Source organism: Octopus bimaculoides, chromosome 7, assembly GCF_001194135.2.
Source record: "Octopus bimaculoides isolate UCB-OBI-ISO-001 chromosome 7, ASM119413v2, whole genome shotgun sequence".
In the NCBI taxonomy this organism is placed as follows: domain Eukaryota; kingdom Metazoa; phylum Mollusca; class Cephalopoda; order Octopoda; family Octopodidae; genus Octopus; species Octopus bimaculoides.
In genome coordinates, this window is record NC_068987.1 from 61,981,277 (window position 1) to 62,002,785 (window position 21,509).

Below are 21,509 nucleotides of genomic sequence, written 5' to 3' on the forward strand. Positions count from 1 at the left end.
ATCTGAAAAAAGCATCTGAAAATCTTAGAAATACCCTACAAAAGTCAGAATTACTTGGAACTGCATGCATATTGCATAAAGTACTGTGTGTCTGAGGTCCTTGTGACTTGATAAACAGTACAAATCCCCAGTAGATACAATATCTTCAATCAACAATCTCACTATATTGTATACTGTGCAATGTCTATAATAATAATAATGATAATATCTTATGAAGTAGAAATTGAATTTTTCTTTTTTAAAGTCTTCCTAAGGTTAAATTGCTAATTGTGTTTAAAAAACATTATTTAATGTCCCTCATCCCACATTAGAATAAAATATTTTGCCATAAAATGAAATTTAAAAATCAGGTTTTTTTGTGTGAAATTTTAAATTGAAAATCTCTCAATTCACATATCTCATTTATTTTTATAGATGAATTATTGTAGCTTTCTTGAATTAATAATATAAATTTTTCATATTTTCTCCTAAAAGTAATGATGCTCCATATAACAATATTACACAAAATTTGGAACAAATGTTATTGTCAAGAGTTGGAATTGGTAACAGATGTATGAACAAAAGTATATATTCACTTGAGTAAGTATAAAAATTTTAGCAAATATTAGTGTGTGTGTGTGTGTGTGTGTGCATTACATACATATATATTTACATATATAGTTTTAGGGAAAAGAACCAAGTAACTATATATTTATATTTATATTTTATACTGTGAAACTTAATTTAATTTTAATTTTTAATAAATTGAATTTAACTGAGTTTTTACCTGTAAATTTGGATTTTTATCCCTAATATTATTATTATATATTTACGTATATATTTAGTATAATTTGAGTGAAAACCTCGTGATGTGCATTTCAAATCTCTTATGTTGTTGCTGTAATTATAAAAGAATGATCTTCTATAATGATATATGAATATAAACTCAGCAACTCAAATATAATATTTCATGAATTAAAAATTGAATTTTATTTCTTTTAAAATCATCTTAAGTTTAAGTTGTTCATTATGTTTAAAAAGATATTATTTGATGCCCTGCCATCCTTAACTTAGAATAAAATATTTTGACATTTAATAAAAAGAGCAGTTTTTCAGTTTAAAATTTAAAATTGAAAATTTTTCAATTCACTTATCTCATTTTTTTTATGTTTAATTTCAGTTCTATGAATTATTGTATCCTATGTGTATATACATATATTTAAAACACACATACACATATATATGCATATGTCTATATATGTGTGTGCATGTATTTGTATGATTATGTGTGTGGATGAAATGCATGCACTGCTTCTATTTTACTTCTTTCTGTTATTATTAGTCAGCTAGTTAATCAATTAATAAATTAACCAATTTATTGCTTGATTCGTCATTCTATCAATCAGCATATTTGTTAGTCCCACCATCACTGTTTATGACCTTACCAGTGACATACCCTTATTACTCCAAGTCAGTCTCATCATCTCCAAACTTTTGTTGGTGCATTTATTTTTTTGGAGATGTGTATTTGTGTGTATGTACATATACACGTGTTTATGCCTATATGGTGGCAGGTGTATAGGTACATATAGGTGGTTTGTTGGATTTTTCATATGATTAGTATCTTTATCAGCAGACTGTCTGTGCTTGTGTGCACATTTTAGTATATGTAGATGCCTGCAAAAGCCTTCTTGTCACTTTTATTTTTAACAGTTCATGTCTTTCAATTTAGTGCTATCTACCTTTGATTAATTTAGCATCTCTTATATCTCAAGGAAATAAAGCATTTATTTATATACATACTTATTTTTACACACATAAGGAATATTCAAGCTAAAAATCATTAGAAATCAAATAAAATTTGTCTCAGTGAAAGCCAGAATTTCTTACTACTTACAGAATGCACATGCTGTATCTATTTATAGTTTTGTAAATGTGTTCTGAAAATAATAAACATTTCTTCCTTCATACCTTTTGCTTCAAATGTTTTAAAATTTGAAAATGAGATGTTTTGATTTAAGTATTGTTTCCATCTTAATACCATCTTTCACTATTTAGCTTATTAAAAATGGAAATTTGAAAAATATTCTTTTTAATATTATTTCATTTTTAATTTTTGTTTTCTTTATGTGATATAATTTTGAATTGTAGAGAAAAATGTTTACACACTTAAATACATATTTTTGAATTTATCCTTTGGCAGCAGGACATCAAAGAAAGTTGTTTCTTTTTATAAAAGAAATAAAAGATTTTTCTATTATTTTATGAAAGCCAGAATATAATTTTAGTATTATACTTGTAATTCAGAGGCATCACATTTTCTTTTTCAATTTGAAGCTACCTCAATGAAATTGCTTAACATGCTTCTCTGTTTGTTTATGTTTTTTAGTTTAGTTTTGTTTATTTAAGAAACTAAGGTAGGCAATAAGAAAAAAATGCAGTTTATTGTTAATATGAGAAGTTTCAATCATTGCATAGTCACCATTTTTTTTTCCAGAATTTCTTTATTACTGCTGAAGTATTGAATTCTCAGGCATGTGTCCTGGGTATATTTCTTTATTTGCCTCAACCTACACATGTCACTTCCATTTCCAGTATTAGGGTTGGTTATGAGGGATATTTATTACAGCAATAAATGATAATACCTAAATGTTTTTGAATTATCCTATCTATTTTGACTATAGAAAAAATTTTTTAAATAAAACTGTTGATGGTTTTAATTATGTGTAAATATTATAAATAATAATTTTGTGCTTTTTACTTTTTGTCTTCTAGTGGATACCCTTGTCAGTATAAAACTTCTTACTGGACTTCTTCCAACCTTATGCCAGACACATTAATAAACTGCTCTTGTGAAACCGGAGTACAGGTTTGTCCTAAAGGTTCGTAAGCACTTTATAATAATTAATGTTCAATATAGTTAGTGATAGATAGATATTATAAGTATTGTTCTAGATATTTTTTTTTAAGTTTTAAGATTCATTCCATGTGGTTAATAAATTAGCTAAGGTGAAGACCTCTAAATAATAACACAAGGTATGGATTGACATACCTGAATATAACCTAAGTTTGACAATTTTTTATCTACTTTGACATTAATATTTATAGTAAATATTAGGGCAGCAAACTGGCAGAATCATTAGCATGCTGGGTAACATGTTTAGCAGCATTTCATCTGTCTTTAACATTCTGAATTCAAATTTCACCTGGGTCAACTTTGCCTTCCGTCCTTTCAGGGTCGATAAAATAAGTACCAGTTAAATACTGGGTTTGATGTAATCGATTTAGCCCCTTCCCCCAAAATTGCTGGCCTTGTGCCAAAATTTGAAACTACCATTTATAGTAAATATTAATACATTGAAAATATTCTTATCTCTATTCATGGATCGAGTACAGACATGATTTGAGGTGTCTAAATTGCATGTGAATTATATCTGTATGAAAATTTAAGGAGGAATGAAATGTAGTGTAAAACACGTGTGTTTGTTTCTAAGGAAATAGGCTGTTAATATGAAAGATTAAAAGGTAAAGATATGATATAGCAGTTCACTGCTGAATGTATACCTTCTCATACCTGAAGGCTTTTGGTTGTACCAATGACTTATTAATACTCAGTACTAACTTGTTGTTTACCAGGTGCACAGTCAATCTTAGCATTTATTTCTGTCAGTTGAGTGTGCTGGCGCAGTGTAAAATAATATAGCCGACTCGGGCACACAACACAATTTCAAGATCGGAATTCCAACCATGAATTAAGGTGTCAAGCTGGCCAAAGTATTTGCTTGCCGGGCAAAATTCTTGGTGACATTTTGTCCATCTTTACATTCTGAGTCCAAGACCCACTGAGGTTGACTTTGTCTTTCGTCCTTTCATGGTCCATAGAATAAATTCCCTGTTGAGCACTGGCGTTGATATGATTGACTTAAACCCTCCCATAAAATTTCTAGCCTTGTATCAGAATTTGAAACCAGTATTAACATGAATTCAGAGCAGAAGATAATTCTTTAAAAAATTATTTTAGCAAAAAATTGTGCTGATCATTTTTAAACTAAAGATAACAGGAAAATGTGAAATGTACATATATGCTGTTAGTGTTTTATGTGATTTGGGAAATACACATATTTGTGAATGAATTTAAAAGTTGAATAAATCCCAAGATTTCAAATAATCCTTATTGGTGATCATTTTTATTGCAGTTAAGTTATATATTACAGTTTCAAGTTGGGATTTATTGTTTTTATTTATATCATTTAGTGGCTCCAAAGCTATCATCTTTTACAAGGGAGTGCTGAAAAGTTCCTGGCTTTGGGTAAAAGAAAATGCAGGAGGATCAGTTTATTATGATTTTATTCAACACACGTTAAACAATGATGATGATACTCCCCTCTCAGATTCACTTAGTCCTTCAGGTTTTTGAAACCCTTTAAAAGAACTCAGAAGGTTGGACCTCCAACCAGGCCTTTTGCTATACCCTTGAAGCCGTGAACTTTTCAGCAACCCCTCATATAAGTCACTTCAGACGTTGACTACTTTACAAATAATTACCAAATCAATTTTCTCTGTAGATCCTGCCTATCCTCAACCCCCTGCAAAACTTATATCTGAAACAGATATCATGTATAACATGACTGGACGTAATATTTCTGATTGGATTGTAAAAACAACTATGGAATATGTTAAAAAACGGTACTGAAAATACTTATTTCTTAATACTTTCTTGTAATGTAATTTGTCAGCCTTCAAAGTACATTTACTTTTCTACTGCATTACTACTACTTTATACTATTTTATTACTTATTTACTACTTTTATACTTAGCTTCAACATTGACATCTGAGTCTTTTGAAGTGAATCTAATATTATTCACTGATCCATACTTCTCATGTCTATCAAACTATTTAAACTCTGCTAATGACCATATTTTCATCTGATCTTTTTCATTTTTCTCCTTTTCTGATTTTATTTATTTATCTATTGTCTAAATATCTGAAATGACTTGATGATATGTAAATGCAGTAGTGGCCTGGTGTAAAAACACATTATTTCTCTTAGTTTAAGTTATAAAGGTTCCTAGTTCAAATCTAGTTGGCAAACTGCACATACATCTTAAAATATGAAATCTGAAAATTATTGGAGATAAAACTAATTGAAAAGTTATAATGTAATCTTATTTCATTGATAAATTTTTTTTTTTTTAGATAAGAGTTCTTAAAATCTTTTTTCATTAATTACAAAAAAATTCATATATTTTTTTGAGTATGATTATCATGGATATTATTGATGTTGTTCTTGTTGTAGTAATGAAGTAACAGAACAGTAGTGTATGCCTTGCTCTATTTATTTACATTTCTCTACATTCTGGGTTCAAATCCTGCTTGGGTCCAGACTTTGCTTTCCATGCTCCATCCCCTAATACTTTCACAATGAGTACTAGACTCATACTTAAATCTGTTCATATCATTATTTTATCTTGTGTTAACATCAGAAGTGGAGGTGCAATGGCCCAGTGGTTAGGGCAGTGGAATCGCAGTTTTGATTCCCAGACCAGGCGTTGTGAGTGTTTATTGAGCGAAAACACCTAAAAGCTCCACGAGGCTCCAGCAGGGGATGGTGGCGAACCCTGCTGTACTCTTTCACCACAACTTTCTCTCACTCTTACTTCCTGTTTCTGTTGTGCCTGTAATTCAAAGGGTCAGCCTTGTCACACTGTGTCACGCTGAATATCCCCGAGAACTATGTTAAGGGTACACATGTCTGTGGAGTGCTCAGCCACTTGCACGTTAATTTCACGAGCAAGCTGTTCCGTTGATCAGATCAACTGGAACCCTCGACGTCGTAAGCGATGGAGTGCCAACAACATAACATCAGAAACCATTATTATGATTATTTTTATTATTTTTGTTGTTTGCATAGTGGTGAAGGTGGAGTATCAAAAATAGAAGAATGCTGCACTAAAATTGTTTTGTAGTATTTAGTTCATCCCTGTACACTTTGAGTTCAATTTCTACCACAGTCAGCTTTTCCTTCTATCCCTCATAGGTTGAGGATAATGAAATGGTCTCAGTAATATACTAGGGTTTGTTATTTCACTACACCATTGTATAATGACACCATAGTAATAGTGCATTTAGTTATGGATCTATATTTTCCTTGAGTTTAAATTTTGATAAAGTTGATCAAGTACTGGTAATATACTGAGGTTCATTCAGTGGCCTATACTTCTTACTCTGTCTTCTTCTTATGAGCAAATCTTTATATTTACTGAACTTGACAAATTCTTTTGCCAAAATCTTATTATCACAAGGAATACTCATGAGATCAATAAACAGACTTTATTATTTTGGTCTTTTACAACAATATCTAATTTATTAACTTTGATGGTCCTGTGTGTATGTACTGGAAAGTCCCAAAGAATTCTTACATTTTCTCTGTCAGTTACAGCCTCAGGGTGATGCTCATATCACTTGTTAGCAGTTTTGATTTCATAATACCAACATATTAACCTGTGTAGATACTGATCAATTCTGTCATATTTTGATTTATACTCTACTGGTGCTTTACATACAGAGATTAGGTGGTCTACTATTTCAATCTCATCAATACAGAATTGGAGCTTTGGATCTACTTCATTTTTCATCACCTTGGCTTGGTAGTTCTGGGTCAATAAACTTTGATCTTGAGCAGTGAAGATGAAGCCTTCACTCTCTGTCTTGAGCTTTGTAGCTATTGATGGGTTGCTTCTGGTCAACAACAGCTCATTTGCTATGGGCCACATATTTGTCATGCAGAGGTTTCTAGCCAGTTTTCTATGCACTTTTTTCTTTGTCATTAATTTTACTTTCTTTGCAACAAGAGTTGTCATGTTTCCCTCAAGCTATTCATCCTGGATATCATTCATGAAATCAATAACAAACTTTTTGCTCCCCTTCAAGATAGAAGCTTCTTATGTTTCTCATGATTTTCATCCAGTCATTAGTTGTTTCAAGATATTTGGCCAATTCAACTGTGGTGGTTTTGTAAGGAAATTGTTATTATTATTCAGTAGTCTTATTTTCATTATGTGCTTTCACTGCACTACCAAGTGCAGCTCTATTTGCCTTGGCTGTGTGCTGTAGTTTGTTGTGGTGCTCCTATTTCCACTTACTGGCTGATATGCTTAGCAGTACTTCGCCCATTGCTACATTCTGAGTCCAAATCCCACCGAGGTCAACTTTGCTTTTCATCCTTCTGGGGTTGATAAATTAAGTACCAGTGAAATACTGGGGTCAATGTAATCGACTAGTCCTCACCTCCAAAATTTCATGGTCTTGTGTATCCACTAGAAAGGATTATTAAAGCAACAAGCTGACAGAATCTGTCAAAATGGACAAAATGCTTAGTAGTATTTCATCTGTCTTTATGTTCTGATTTCAAATTCTGTTGAAGTCAACTTTGCCTTTCATCCTTTCAGGGTCAATAAAATAAGTACCAGTTGAACACTGGTGTCAATGTAATCCACTTACCCCACCTTCGAAATTGCTGGCCTTGTGCCAAAATTTGAAACCATTATTATTACTATTATTATTATTATTATTATCATCATTGTTGTTGTTGTTATTAAGGCGGTAAGCTGGCAGAATTTTTAGCACTCTGGGCAAAATGCTTGGTGGAATTTCATCTATCTTTACATTAGGAGTTCAAGTTCTGTGAAAGTCAGCTATGCCTTTCATATCTTTGGGGTTGACAAAATAATTTTAGCACTGTGGTTGATGTAAATGACTAACCTCCTCTCTCAAATTTCAGGCCTTGTGCCTGTTGTAGAAAGGATTATTATTATCATCATCATCATCATCATCATCATTATCACCATCATCCATCATCAATGTGTTCTCTCTTCTTTATAGTTATGGTGGCTTCAGTTTTGGTGAAGTGAATTCTTTAAAATCACTGAATAAATCTGAGATTACAAGTTTCATAGACAGACTTTCCCGTAACTCATCCAGCAACTTTGCAGCAAATGACACAATCTGGAAAAGTGTTGAAAGCTTATTAGAGGGATTAATCACAAAGAACGTTGCTAAGGTAGGAGATTTTTTTTTAGATATTTTGATGTGTCAGTTGTACTGTAGAAGTATCCTGATAGTTGAGTGCCAGTATCTCTCTCTGCTTTAGCATTTGGTTTATATATTCTTACAATTTAGTATTTTGTTAGCCATTTTGCATGATCCATAGCCTCTTTCCAGTCCACACTGGCAGAGAAAATGCCCTTGGCTAATCAAACCAGCTACTGTTTGCTTGATCTTCTGTACAGCCACTTGCTTTCAACATTTAACTGAAGCACAATGTTTGCCACATATTTATCATCATCATCCTGAAGTGTGTAGCTGTATCAGTGCAGTCAGGCTACCCGCATCTTGTCAGGGATCAGGGCAACATTGTATCTTTCTCACACATCTTTTACATAATATATAGATATCCACACACACACACATATATATATATAGAGAGAGAGAGAGGCGTTGTGGCTGTGTGGTAAGAAGCTTGCTTCCCAACCACATGGTTCCAGGTTCAATCCCACTGCATGGCACCTTGGACAAATGTCTTTTACTATAACCTTGGGCTGATTAAAGCCTTGTGAGTGGGTTTGATTGATGGAAACTGAAAGAAGCCTGTCGTGTGTCTTTCTGTCTGTGTTTGTCAACAGGTGTTGGTGTATTTGTATCCCTGTAACTTAATGGTTCAGCAAAAGAGACCAGCTGAATAAGTACCACTTCTTGAAGAAAGAAGAACTGCAATTGATTCATTCAACTAAAATATTCCAGGCAGTACCTCAACATGGCCATAGTCTAATGACCAAAACTAGTAAAAGGTAAAAGATATAGATAAAATGTCAAGATTATATTGTGCATTTGCATCCTGGTCTCTGACACCTTTCTACTATAAGGATCAGACTGTACCCTACCATCTAAAACAATTCAGAGAACACATTGGATTTGTTGTCCTACACACATGTTGTCAAGAAATAATATGGAATAGTCATGGATGGATCTCTCTTGATTATAGGTTGATCAGTGACTAAACAACAACAACAATTGGCTTTCGTAAAACTCACACTTAATTTCCATTTTATAAGATTTTATCAAATTCCTATTGAAATACCCTAACTTCATTTCAATTAATTTTGAAAATGATAAAGGATTTAATGAAATAACTTTGTCATTGTCAAGGTGGTGTTTGGAACATAAATTAACATGAAGTTTTAATGGAAGATTTTAATTTAACCCTTTACCATTTAAGCCAGTCGTTTTTGGGCCAAATATTCTTTTTGTTTTATGTTCAAACTGGCCAGATCCACCTTCTCACATCTACTACCTACGATGTCATTCTAAAAAGTCATCAAAATCCCACAGCTACAAGATTAGGCATGATTAATTCAAAGCAATACAAATATAGATATTTTGTAAACAACTTGCAGATGCAAGTGTTACCAGTTGAAAGCGCTGCATACTGGATGCTAGAAAGTTTATGGGGTCATCAAGAGAGAATGTGCACCATTTCAGAGACTACCTCTTGACTGCATCATTGCGCACCAGCACTCCTCACTGAAATGAGGCCCTGCTTGCTAGATCAACTGATTACCAGGTTTTGCACTATATTCTTGTAGCCATTGCTCATCATCTCTTTTTAACCAAATCCAGTGGCTAGCCTTCTCCACTGTATTTTGGATATCGGTCATGGTGGTATTTACCTTACGATGAGTTAGGCCTAACGATAGCAATAATCGCCTCACACTGTGTCCAACAAATCCTCTACATCCAACTTCAATCGGAAAAAGCTCTGCTTTTGAGCCTGCATCTTCACATTCCTTGACAAAGTAATCTCAATGTTAAGTCACTTTAAAACAAGAAGTTTTTATATCATAGGACCAAGGGTAGTATTGTGTGTTGGTATCAAAATGGTTAAACTTTAAAGCTGATATTAGTTCTATAAGACGTCACTTCTCCAAGAAAGATGAGGCACATATTCCTAATGGCTAGATAAAAAGAAACTAAATTTTGTTTATTTCCAAAGGAAACAAAGAAACACCTGTTGTCTGATATTCATTTATTTATCATCGTAATTATTTTGAAAAATTATCTCACTGTATGATTTTCTTCTTTTCTTTTCTCAGGTCTGGTTCAATAACAAAGGTTGGGCATCAGTTGCTATTTATGTTAATATAATGAATAATATTGTTCTAAGAAGTTCCTTACCACCTGGAGCAAAGCTGCAAAATTATGGCATTACAACAATTAATCATCCAATGGCATTGACCAAAAAACAACTGACTGAGGAGAATGTGTAAGTATCATTTCTGTCATTATCCACCACCTCCTCCTCATCATCATCATCACCATTTTCTTCCTCTCTTCCACATTCTCCTCTTCCTTCTCCTTCTACTTCCATCATCATCACCATCCACCACCACTTTTAAGAGCCAGCCATCACTCAGTGAATGGGTATGACTTGGTGACATATGCCATATTTTTGTTAATAGTTTCACCCTTTAGCCTTATTCAACTCAGATATTCTAATTGTTTTATGTTAAACCAGCTAGATTCTGGTGTCTCACACCTACCTTACAATGTCATTCTAAAAATAAACAACTACATCATCTACACCTTGAAGTTACAAGATAAGACATGATTAATTCAAATCAATGTGAATAAATAAGCATTACATTTGACAGAGTAATCTGAATGCTGAAGGATTAAGGTGCCTATGTAGTTGTGAGCTCAAATAGACATCATCTCAACTCTCCCATATTTTGATCCTGTGGCATATTCAGGATGTGACAGCTGGAGGAAGAGAAAGCTATACCAGCATTTGGCTACTACCCATTTTCAGCTCAGTAGATTGGAAGAATGTGAAGTGAAGTATCATGCTCAAGGACACAACACGTTGTTCGTTCTAAAAATTGAATCCACAACCATGAGCTGAATGCCAACACCCTAAGGGCATCCAGCTGTAGAAACCATGCCAAATCTGATTGAAACCTGGTGTAGCTCCCCAGCTTACCAGTTTTCAGTCAAACCATCCAGCCCATGCCAGCATGGAAAACAGATGTTAAATGGTTATGAAGATATATATATATATATATATATATATATATATATATATGTCATTTGAGGTGATTTGTAAAGATAACATCTAATAACCTAACAGTATGTCTTTTCTACTCCTCTGATGAGATTTTGCCCAATACAATGATTTGTTTATTGTTATTTAAACTTTGGGCAAAATTGAAACGGCTGTAAGAGAATATGTTGGATTTTAGCAGTTAGTAAATTATATTAATGCTACATCTCCATTTTCTGGATTTTAATTTGAATATCTATTAGGTTGTCAAGAAAGTTCTTGCGGTTTTTAACCTTTAAATTCAGATGCACATATCGGGGCTCAGACAAAACTTTATTAATCGAAATAAGCACCATCAGAATCAACACGCTTTTGCCAACGCGAAACAAGCTTATTTATACCAGTAGCGTAAAAATTCTGCGTTCTGGTGGAGCACTTGCAGAAAATTGCACTGCTTGCAACCACTTGAATATTCTGGATGATGCTCGAAAAATAAGAGGTGTTACCTTAGTTCACTGGTAGTGAACAGCTGGCACCATAGTACATCTCCAGCATTAGAAGCTGTTCAAAGACAATAAATAATAATAATAATAATACATTTGAAAGTAGTTCATTCTTTGTGGAAAACAGTTGTGGCAATGGATGAGAATGTAGGAAAGGTTATCTGGTTGATTTCATAATCACTAGGATTTTTAGGATAATCTTTTATATCAAGAGTTTTCATAGCTTCTCCATACTCTTTCTGTGTGACGAAACCCTTTTGCGTTGGCTTCATGATATTGAAAAGAGATTCAGTGTTATTCTTGTTGAAAAGACCAAGTGGCTCAGTTGAATTATTTTTCAATTTTTCACTTCTATAAGGTACTCAACCATGAATTTCTTTAGATTTTCTTGTCTGAAGAACTCTAAAGAAGCTAACATATTGCTAAACAGTGACTGAATTTTATGTTCCTTTAAATCTTGATCTGCTAACATCTCATGAGTCAGTGTTATTTCCTCCATCTTTCAACAACAAGGCATTTGTTGTCTGCCCAAGACCATAGTACCATGCAGTGTAATTGAACCCATAAAGTGAACTTCTTAACTTCATAGTCAAGAAAAAAATAATGATAATAACAACAATATTAATAATAATAATAATAATGATAATGGTTTCATTTTTTGGCACAAAGCCAGCAATTTCAAGGGAGGGACTAAGTTAATTACATCAACCCCAATGCTCAATTGTTACTTATTTTATTGACTCTGAAATATAATAGTCTGCTTGTTTGTTCACTCGTTATACTTTAGTTAGTTAGAGAGGTGAAGGTGAAGTGAGTGAGAGGTGGCGTGAAAGTGAAAGAGAGAGGAGGAAGAATGTGAAGAGAGAAGAGAAAGGTATAATAATACACTATGGCCAAATGGTTAGTTGAAGAGAGAGACACAGAATGAGAGAAAAGAAATGGGGAGAGAGAAAGAGGGTAAGAGAAGTGTTAATGGTGTGCAGTAGGGTGGGGAGGGAAAGGTGAAGAGAAAAAGAAATGTTTAGAATATAGTATTTAGCAGAGCATGATGTTCTGGTGGTGAGGTTAAAGAAAGGCAGATAGTGAGAGATGGACGGAGGAGAGAGAGAGAGAGAGAGAAGCAGATAACGTTTATATTGTCAGAGTAGAGATACATCGACAGCAACAAAAAGTAGATGTAAAGAAACAGCTGAACTGAAATGAGCTTTATTACTGAAAACTATAGTAATGAGAATGATGGCGGTGATCATGGTGGTATGTTGATAGTGAAAGTATTTTCTTTTATTGAGCTTAATCTATATGATTCTTCTACCTATTCATAGAATAATAATAATAATAATAATAATAATGATAATACTATAGCTAATGAGAGAGAGGAAGAGGGTATGTAGGAGTGAATGAGAGAGCAGATAGCCATCTGATGCATTATGCTGTCACTCATGTGATTAGTGGAACTAAGAGGTGAAGAGAAAGAGAGAAATATAAAGTGCTTAGCACAGGGAATTTTGAAATCATATAATTTATTATTGTGACTGGAAGTGAAATAACTTAGCATAATAAAAATAAAATGCAAACCATCCTTTCTTACTTAAATAGATTCTCTTACTCTTTTTCATTCTGTAGAATTTCCATGAGTCCCTCTAGTAGTAGTAGTTATAATAATAATAATAATAATAATAATAATAATAATAATAATAATCACTAGCAGGACCCGTGAATATTTCATGGAATTAATGGTAAACCTATTGGGTTATTTCTGAAAACTTTATCCAGATAGCCTGAAAGTGTAGCTTCTATTGTGTCTGTATCAAAAGATATTTGTTCATCTGCTAATCATTGAAAAGTGAAGGAAATTGGGATATGATGATTACTTAATGCTCTTTATATATACACTTTATATACTTTATGCACAATTTTATAGACTTAATACACAACACTCTCCTTTTTTCTCTCTCACTCTTCACCTTACCCTCTTTTTCTCTCTCACTCTTCACCTTACCCTCTTTTTTTCTCTCTCTTTTTTTCTTTCACTCTTCACCTTTCTCTTCAGCTAAGGGCTAACAGACGGGCTAAGTAACAGAGGAAAACAAACTTAGCTCAAAAGAATAAATACACATTTCACTCACCACTACTTCTCCCACGCATCCACTTCCCCTCCCCTTACCTACACCACCCACTTCCTCACTCCCACCTTCAACTAATCATGTGGAAGCTTTACAGATGGGCTAAGTAACGGAGTGACAAGTAGAATTATCATAAGATATGTTGATGTGTTATCATAAAGGCTATATTTCTTTATTTTATTACTTTTCTTTTTTATTCAGGGTTGCCAGTGTGATTGATGTTCTTATTGCCATTGGTGTGCTATTTGCATTATCATTTGTCCCAGCCAGCTTTACACTATTTCTGATTGAAGAACGTAAAACTAATGCTAAACATTTACAGATGGTTTGTGGTACCAATCATAAAATCTATTGGCTTGCAGCAATCACTTGGGATTTGGTCAGTATTAATTTTATTATCTTACATTTTCTTTTACTGGTTAGAATATAATTTATATATTTTTATACATTATATATACAGTATGATAACGCTGGACCTGAGAATCACAAGTGGGGAGTACTAAGCAGTGATGTGTATAAATGCAATGCTATTACCAATTCAAATATGTCAGTAGCAAGTTTAAATTCCACCATTTGTCAACAGCGAGAAAGCCTCTTCATGACAAATCACAGTGAATGGCTTGTTTACAAATTCAAACCATTTGGTTTCTGTAACTGAAGAGGAGATAACCACTCCAAAATGCTTGCATCTCACAGTCTGATAGAAAACTTTTGCCCAAAATGTTATGTAGTGAGGCTTAACCTAAAAACCATATAGTTGGGAAGTGAACTTCTCAATCACATAGCCATGCCTGCACCTATTTATACCTCTTATTTGTGTACATAAATCATGATAACCATCATCTTCTGTGCTTGCATGGGTTGGTACAGTTTGACAGGATCTGGTAAGTCCAAAGACTATGTCATGTTCTAATGTCTGCTTTGGTATGATTTCTATGGCCTGATGCTATTTCTAACACCAACTACTTTGCAGAACATCCTGGGTACTTTTTACTTTGTAACAGCAGCACTATCTGTGTGTGTCTTTGCGTTTGTGTGTATACACATATGTATAAATATATTTACTGTGTTAAATATCTATAGTTTTAATCTTTTAAATGACAAAGTGAAAATGAATCATTCAATTAATGAAATAAGTAAATATTTCTTTTCCTCAGATAAACTATTGTATCCCTGCTCTCCTCTGCATTCTGATATTTCTGGCTTTTGATCAGCAAGCATATGTTTCTTCTACCAATCTACCATGTTTGATTGCTTTGTTGTTTCTCTATGGGTAAGTTTTTTTTAGTTTTTTATTCATACTTATTAGAGCTGTTGAAACCATTGATTATAAGATAAAGTATTTATCAAATTCTCTGTGAAATCACTGAATCTCAGAGTAATTTTTACAAGTTTCTTTTTTTTTTTGTTGGAAGTGTCATGACTAACAAAGTCTATAAACACACTAACAGCTCCTTGTTTCTTTAGCTTGTATCTTTTACCTATTTCAGTCATTGAACTGTGGCCATGCTGGGGCACTGCCTTGAAGGATGAGTCAAACAAATTGACCCCAGTACTTTTTTTTTAAGTGTGGTAGTTATTTTGTCGGTCTCTTTTCCCAATCTGCTATGACAAGATGTCATGCAGTGGGACTGAACCTGAAACCACATGGCTGCAAAGTGAGTTTCTTAACTACACAGCCAGTTGGTGTTTGTTTATATCCCCAAAAATATTTTTGCTGAGCGATAATTGAGAAAGCAACAGATCAGTGTACGACAAAATATTTTTGTGACATAAGCAAGCATTCTGCCTTGGAAGAGAAAGTAAAGTGAAATATAAGCAAACAACAACTGGTTAGTAAGTTCATAGTCTTTATCACTGATGACTCTTCCCAGATACAATAATACTGGTTTCAGCACATAATTTTAGATCAAAATTCTTCTAAAATTAAACAACTTGGTGGTTTTATTGCTACTGAATTGTTCAGTGTGACTGTGACCTTGAACTAGTTGATCACCCTCCCTATTCTCCTGATTTGGTCCCATTTGATTATCATGTTCCCCAACATGAAAAAAAAACTTAGTGGGAACCAGTATCGCAATGATGATGACATCATGTCTACTATTGATGACTTTTTTTTGGCCAACAGAACAAAAGCTTCTTCACCAATAGGATCCAAGTGCTGCAGCATCAATGGAAGAAGTGCATGGATCACGAGGGGGGCCATGTTGAAAACTAAACTTCATTTATTCATATTCCATGAGAGTTTCTTTGTCATCCTATGAACTTTTCAGCCAACCCTCATGTATGTATGCATACATACATGTGTGTGTTCACATCATAGGAATGTCACAACTTTTGAGACTTGTAGAAGCATGGTATTTTATTATGCAACCATAATATACTATAAAGTATATTAAACGTTTTTATAAGTTGATACCATGTTCTACTGTGTTAGCTGTGCACTTTACATCACTTGTTAAGGTTCTACCAGATAGGAAATGTCATCACCAAAAATCAGTACTGGCTATAATTTCTGTAGATAATTTTAGCAAAAAAAACTTTTGAGAGGATGTGAACTAATTCTTTTTTGGAATATCTCAAAGTACACACATATAGCAATGAATAATAGCATGTAAACATTGGATAAGACAAAGTTGCAGTCTGGTTTTTGACTTTTTCTATCCCCCAAATTTTTCAGCCCAATATTTATTACTATAATTGTACACTTTGATATATTCCAATAAAGAATGTATGTATATATATATATATATATATATATATATATTATCATCATCGTCATTTAATGTCTGCTTTCCATGAGTTGTACGGTTTGACAGAGGGCTGGTAAGCCAGAAGGCTGCACCAGGCTTCAGTCTGATCTGGCAAAGTTTCTACAGCTGGATGTCCTTCCTAACGCCAACCACTCCTAGGGTATAGTGGATGCTTGTTATGTGCCATCAGCATGAGGGCCAGTCAGGCAGTACTGGCATCAACTACGTTTGAATGGTGCTCTTTACGTCCCACCAGCATGGGAACCAGTCAGGTGAAACTGGCAACAACCACTTTCAAATGGTACTTTTTACATGCCACCAGCACGGGACCAGTCAGCCGGCACTGGCATTGACCATGCTCGAATGGTGCTTTTTATGTGCCACTGACATGGGAGCCAATCAAGCGGTACTGTCATCGGCTATGACAACAACTTCGCTTGCCTCAACAGGTCTTTGCTTGCCTCAACAGGTCTTCGCAAGCGCAGTTTCTTACCCAATGATTGAAGGGTACTCTTAAATGGTCTGGTTATGCTGCACTGGCATAGGCCACTGTTACGGTCTCACTTGGTTTGCCAGGTCTTCTCAAGCACAGCATATCTCCAAAGGTCTCGGTCACTTGTCATCACCTCGGTGAGGGCCAACATTTGAAGGTCGTGCTTCATCACCTCATCCCAGGTCTTCCTGGGTCTACTTCTTACACACAGGTTCCCTCTACTGCTAGGGTGTGACACTTTTTCACACAGCTGTCCTCATCCATAAACAACACATGACCATACCAGTGCAGTCGTCTTTCTTGTACACCGTGTCTGATGTTTCTTATGTCCAACTTTTCTCTCAGGGCACTTACACTCTGTCGTATATACACACTGATATTACACATCCAGTGGAGCATACTAGCTTCATTTCTTGCAAGCTTACACATGTCCTCAGCAGTCAAGGCCCCTGTTTCACTGCTATGTAGCATGGCTGTTCGCACACATGCGTCATACAGTCTACCTTTTACTCTGAGCAAGAAGCCCTTTGTCACCAGCAGAGGTAGGGGCTCTCTGAACTTTGCCCAGGCTATTCTTTTTCTAACAGCTACTCTCTCAGAGCATCCACCCCCGCTACTGACTTGGTCACCTAGGTAATGGAAGCTATCGACTACTTCTAGTTTTTCATCTTGGAATGTGATGGAAGCTGTTCTCTGTACATTTTCAGTGTTTATTGCTCCCAAGCATTTGCCACACACAAACACTGTTCTCCCAGTTAGCCTTCTTTTGATATTGCTGCATCTCTTATGTGTCCATAGCTTACACTGGGTACATCTTATAGAGTTTCTACCTACGCCTTTTCTACAGATCGAGCAGAGCCATCTACCTGAAGGGGTTTGTGGTTTGTCTGCCTTCCTACTTATTAAGACTTTGGTTTATATACACACACACACACACACACACACACACACACACACAAAATAAAATTTGTCTATTTTTTTTCTTTTAGATGGGCTATAATTCCTATGATGTACCCATTTGCTCGCTTCTTTGACATTCCAAGTACAGCATTTGTTGCACTGTCTTGTACCAATGTCTTTCTGGGTACAATAACGACATTAGCTACCTTTATCTTGGAAATGTTACAGAATGATGATGAGGTAAGGTTCATAAGTTTCAATAAATTGTTTTGTTCTTTTTATTTTTCCTTTTTACATTTTGCTCATTAAATATAGATGTGTGTGTGTGTCTATGTCTGTGTGTTAGTTTACGTGTTGTTACTGTTGTTGTCAGTTTTCTGTCAAAGAATCTTCCACTCAATCATGCTTTTGAAAATGTGTGGGTTAAGAGTTTCCCTTACTTGAAGAACAGGTAATGTTTAGTGACTGAAAGGACTTCCAGCTGTAAAGCAATGCTCCAATGATATAAAAGGGTAAAAGGTAAAGACCTCCACAGTTACGAATAACCATGAGATTGCACCTAGAAAGTTCACCTCTACAGCTGAGTAAACTGGAGCAAATTAAAATAATAAAGTGCCTTGCACATGAACACAACACACAGCCCAGTCTGGGAATTGAACTCACAACCTCATGATTGTAAGCCCTACCACTGAGCCATAACCAGCCCATATATTGTGCCTGTTTTATGTTCAATGCAACAAGATCTAACTTCTTAGACTTTCACTACCATGTCATGCTAAAAATAAGCAATCACACCACTGAAATCTCGAAGTTACAAGGTAATGCATGATTAATTCGAAACAATGTGAATAAATAAGCATTGCATTTGTCAGAGTAATCTAAATGCTAAAGGTTTAATTGGTTTATTCACTTTCAGGAATTAAGGTATGTAAATGATATTCTGAAGAAGGTATTTCTATTGCTGCCTCAATATTGCTTTGGGCGAGGACTTGTACAAATGGCTCAAGATCAATTAATATATGAAATCAGTGAAAGGTTTGGTAAGTCAAGAATTAACTTATAACAAAGCTCAGACAAATATCTTTGATTTATAAGTGCACCTAGATAAGTAACACATTTAGCCATCTGTCTCTTTCCGTCTGTCTGTCTCTCTCTCTCTTTCTCCCTCTTTCTCTCTCTTTCTCTCATCTATACATGACATTTATAAATGTTTGAATATATGAAATTCCTACACATAGTTTACTTTAAGTCTCTACATATAGATGCAACTTCAACTAGTTTCTATCTTTCCCTCAATTGTAAGGCATTTTTGTCTTTCTTATCTTTTCTATTTACATTTCTTATTTACAAATTTGCAGTATTCCTTTAATGTTTGGATAAACATGTGCCTTCTCCATCCACCCATATTTTGTGAACCCACACAAAGAGGGTATGATTTAAAACTTATGTAGAGAAATCTCTGTCTTATAAGAGAACAAAGAAATCTTTCTACATAATATGTACTTGATCAATATACTCACTTAGTCATGCTAGTAGTTGATAATTGAAAAGGAACCCAGTTGCAAACTTCAATGTAACTCTTATTGAGAGGAGATGGAAAAACTCAATAGGTAGATCGATTTCTGTTAACTGAAAAATTCTGAAAATTTCACAATGAATAATAAATAACTTGGGTTTGTCCATATGAAACCACATCTGCTATTTTCACATTTTTGAGGACAAAGGAGAATTTTAGATATCAGATATCAAATCTGTTTGAAGATTTGGCAAAATACAAGAGGTCACCAAAGTTATCGGTATCAATGAATGGCTTGTTGAGAAACAGATGGAAATGGTTTGGACATGTTCTGTGTATCCAGTTAGATAGAGTATTATGAGAAACAGTGCACTAGAGGCCAAAGAAGCAAAGAAAGAAAGATCAAGACCAACATAATTTGAGGTCAATACAGAGTGACAGTCTGTGGTATTATTTGTGGCAGTGGAGGAAGAGGAGGATATTACATAGAGTAGTGGTAGCTAATGGGATAGTGTATTGAACTACTTGTTCTTAAGTGCTGAGTACAAATCAGATTCTGGCATTTCAAGTGTTTCTAAGCAGAGCAGTTCCTCAAATCGTAACTTAGGTACCAAATCAGCCTGGGAATGTTCACCCTTAGACCAGAATCCCCCAGTTGTCTCAGGTACTTTTAATTTTGGGTCTTGACTCTGAATTTAATCAAGAACTTCTTGTGATGAGGTGGTGAGCTACAGCCTACTCTATTTTAAACTCATGAATTGGGTATCAACTGCCAGATAGAATTCTCTATTACTCTTTTAATCTTTTACTTGTTTCAGTCATTTGTCTGTGGCCATGCTGGAGCACCGCCTTTAGTCAAGCAAATCGACCCTAGGACTTATTCTTTGGAAGCCTAGTACTTATTCTATCGGTCTCTTTTGCCGAACTGCTAAGTTACGGGGACGTAAACACACCAGCATCGGTTGTCAAGTGATGTTGGGGGGGGACAAACAAAGACACACAAACATATACACACACATACATATATATATATACATATATACGATGGGCTTCTTTCAGTTTCCGCCTACCAAATCCAGTTACAAGGCTTTGGTCGGCCCAAGGCTATAGTAGAAGACACTTGCCCAAGGTGCCACGCAGTGGGACTGAACCTGGAACCATGTGGTTGGTAAGCAAGCTACTTACCACACAGCCACTCCTACGCCTACTATGAATTTTTTAATTAGATTTCCTTTACCAATATTATAATTCCAGGTTCTTCAGTTGGAAATCAGTGTAGTTCTTTCATTAATGCTTATTATTTCTTCACAGGTGAAACGGTGTACTTAAATCCATTTGAATGGAACAAAATTGGTCAGAATCTTTTCGCATTATTTATCCTGGGAATTATCTTCTTTACTATAACTCTTCTTTTGGAATACTCTTTCTGGAAAAAATTCTGGTATAGTAATGCATTTTTCTTTCTATAAATAATACATTTGTGTTTATGCTGTTTTTATATAATAGCTTTAATGAGAAATATTATGAAGCATTTACATTAATTACTGTTGAATTACATGGACTTAAAGTAAGAAATGTATGCTGTAGTTATATACATTGATTAAAATTACACATGATTGATTCAGTTAATTGATCTGTTACTAAAGCAAAAAGTGTGTATACTTGTTTATTGCAGTTGCATTGTTACACCATTTAACTATTAGTATGATTACTTTCTTGAAGATATCTGACATAATGCATACTGCAATATGGTGAATGATCTTACTTAATAAACAGACACCTTAATTCCACCAAACTCTTCAGAACTGCAAATATTCCACAGTCTAATTATTTGCTTATTGAATCCAAGAATTTAAACAAGTATACCCCCCCCCCACATACACACACAGGGATTAACCCTTTAGCATTTCAACCAGCTATATCCAGCCCAAATATTCTACCTATTTTATTTTCAAACTGGCCAGTCCCAGCCTCTCACACCTACCCTACAATGTCATGCTAAAAATAAACAATCATAATTCCAAAATCTCAAAGTTACAAGATAATATAGAATTAACTTTAAAGAATGCGAATAAATGAACATTACTTTTCACAAAGAAATCTGAATACTAAAGGTTTAAGCATTGAATATATTTTAACTAATGAT

At 34.4% G+C, this 21,509-nt stretch overlaps 1 protein-coding gene across 2 annotated transcripts in view; it reads left to right on the forward strand.

The window, feature by feature from the left end:
• The window catches only part of LOC106884520 (phospholipid-transporting ATPase ABCA7), a 289,592-nt gene that overhangs the window by 200,639 nt on the left and 67,444 nt on the right, over positions 1–21,509 (forward strand). For both annotated transcript variants that reach the window (XM_052969717.1, XM_052969718.1), the window contains exons 31-40: positions 475–579; positions 2,755–2,861; positions 4,545–4,665; positions 7,862–8,039; positions 10,129–10,298; positions 13,903–14,080; positions 14,859–14,974; positions 17,937–18,087; positions 18,764–18,887; positions 20,675–20,804. In XM_052969717.1, coding sequence (XP_052825677.1) covers positions 475–579; positions 2,755–2,861; positions 4,545–4,665; positions 7,862–8,039; positions 10,129–10,298; positions 13,903–14,080; positions 14,859–14,974; positions 17,937–18,087; positions 18,764–18,887; positions 20,675–20,804 — 1,380 coding nt within the window. The remainder of the gene's footprint in view (positions 1–474; positions 580–2,754; positions 2,862–4,544; positions 4,666–7,861; positions 8,040–10,128; positions 10,299–13,902; positions 14,081–14,858; positions 14,975–17,936; positions 18,088–18,763; positions 18,888–20,674; positions 20,805–21,509) is intronic.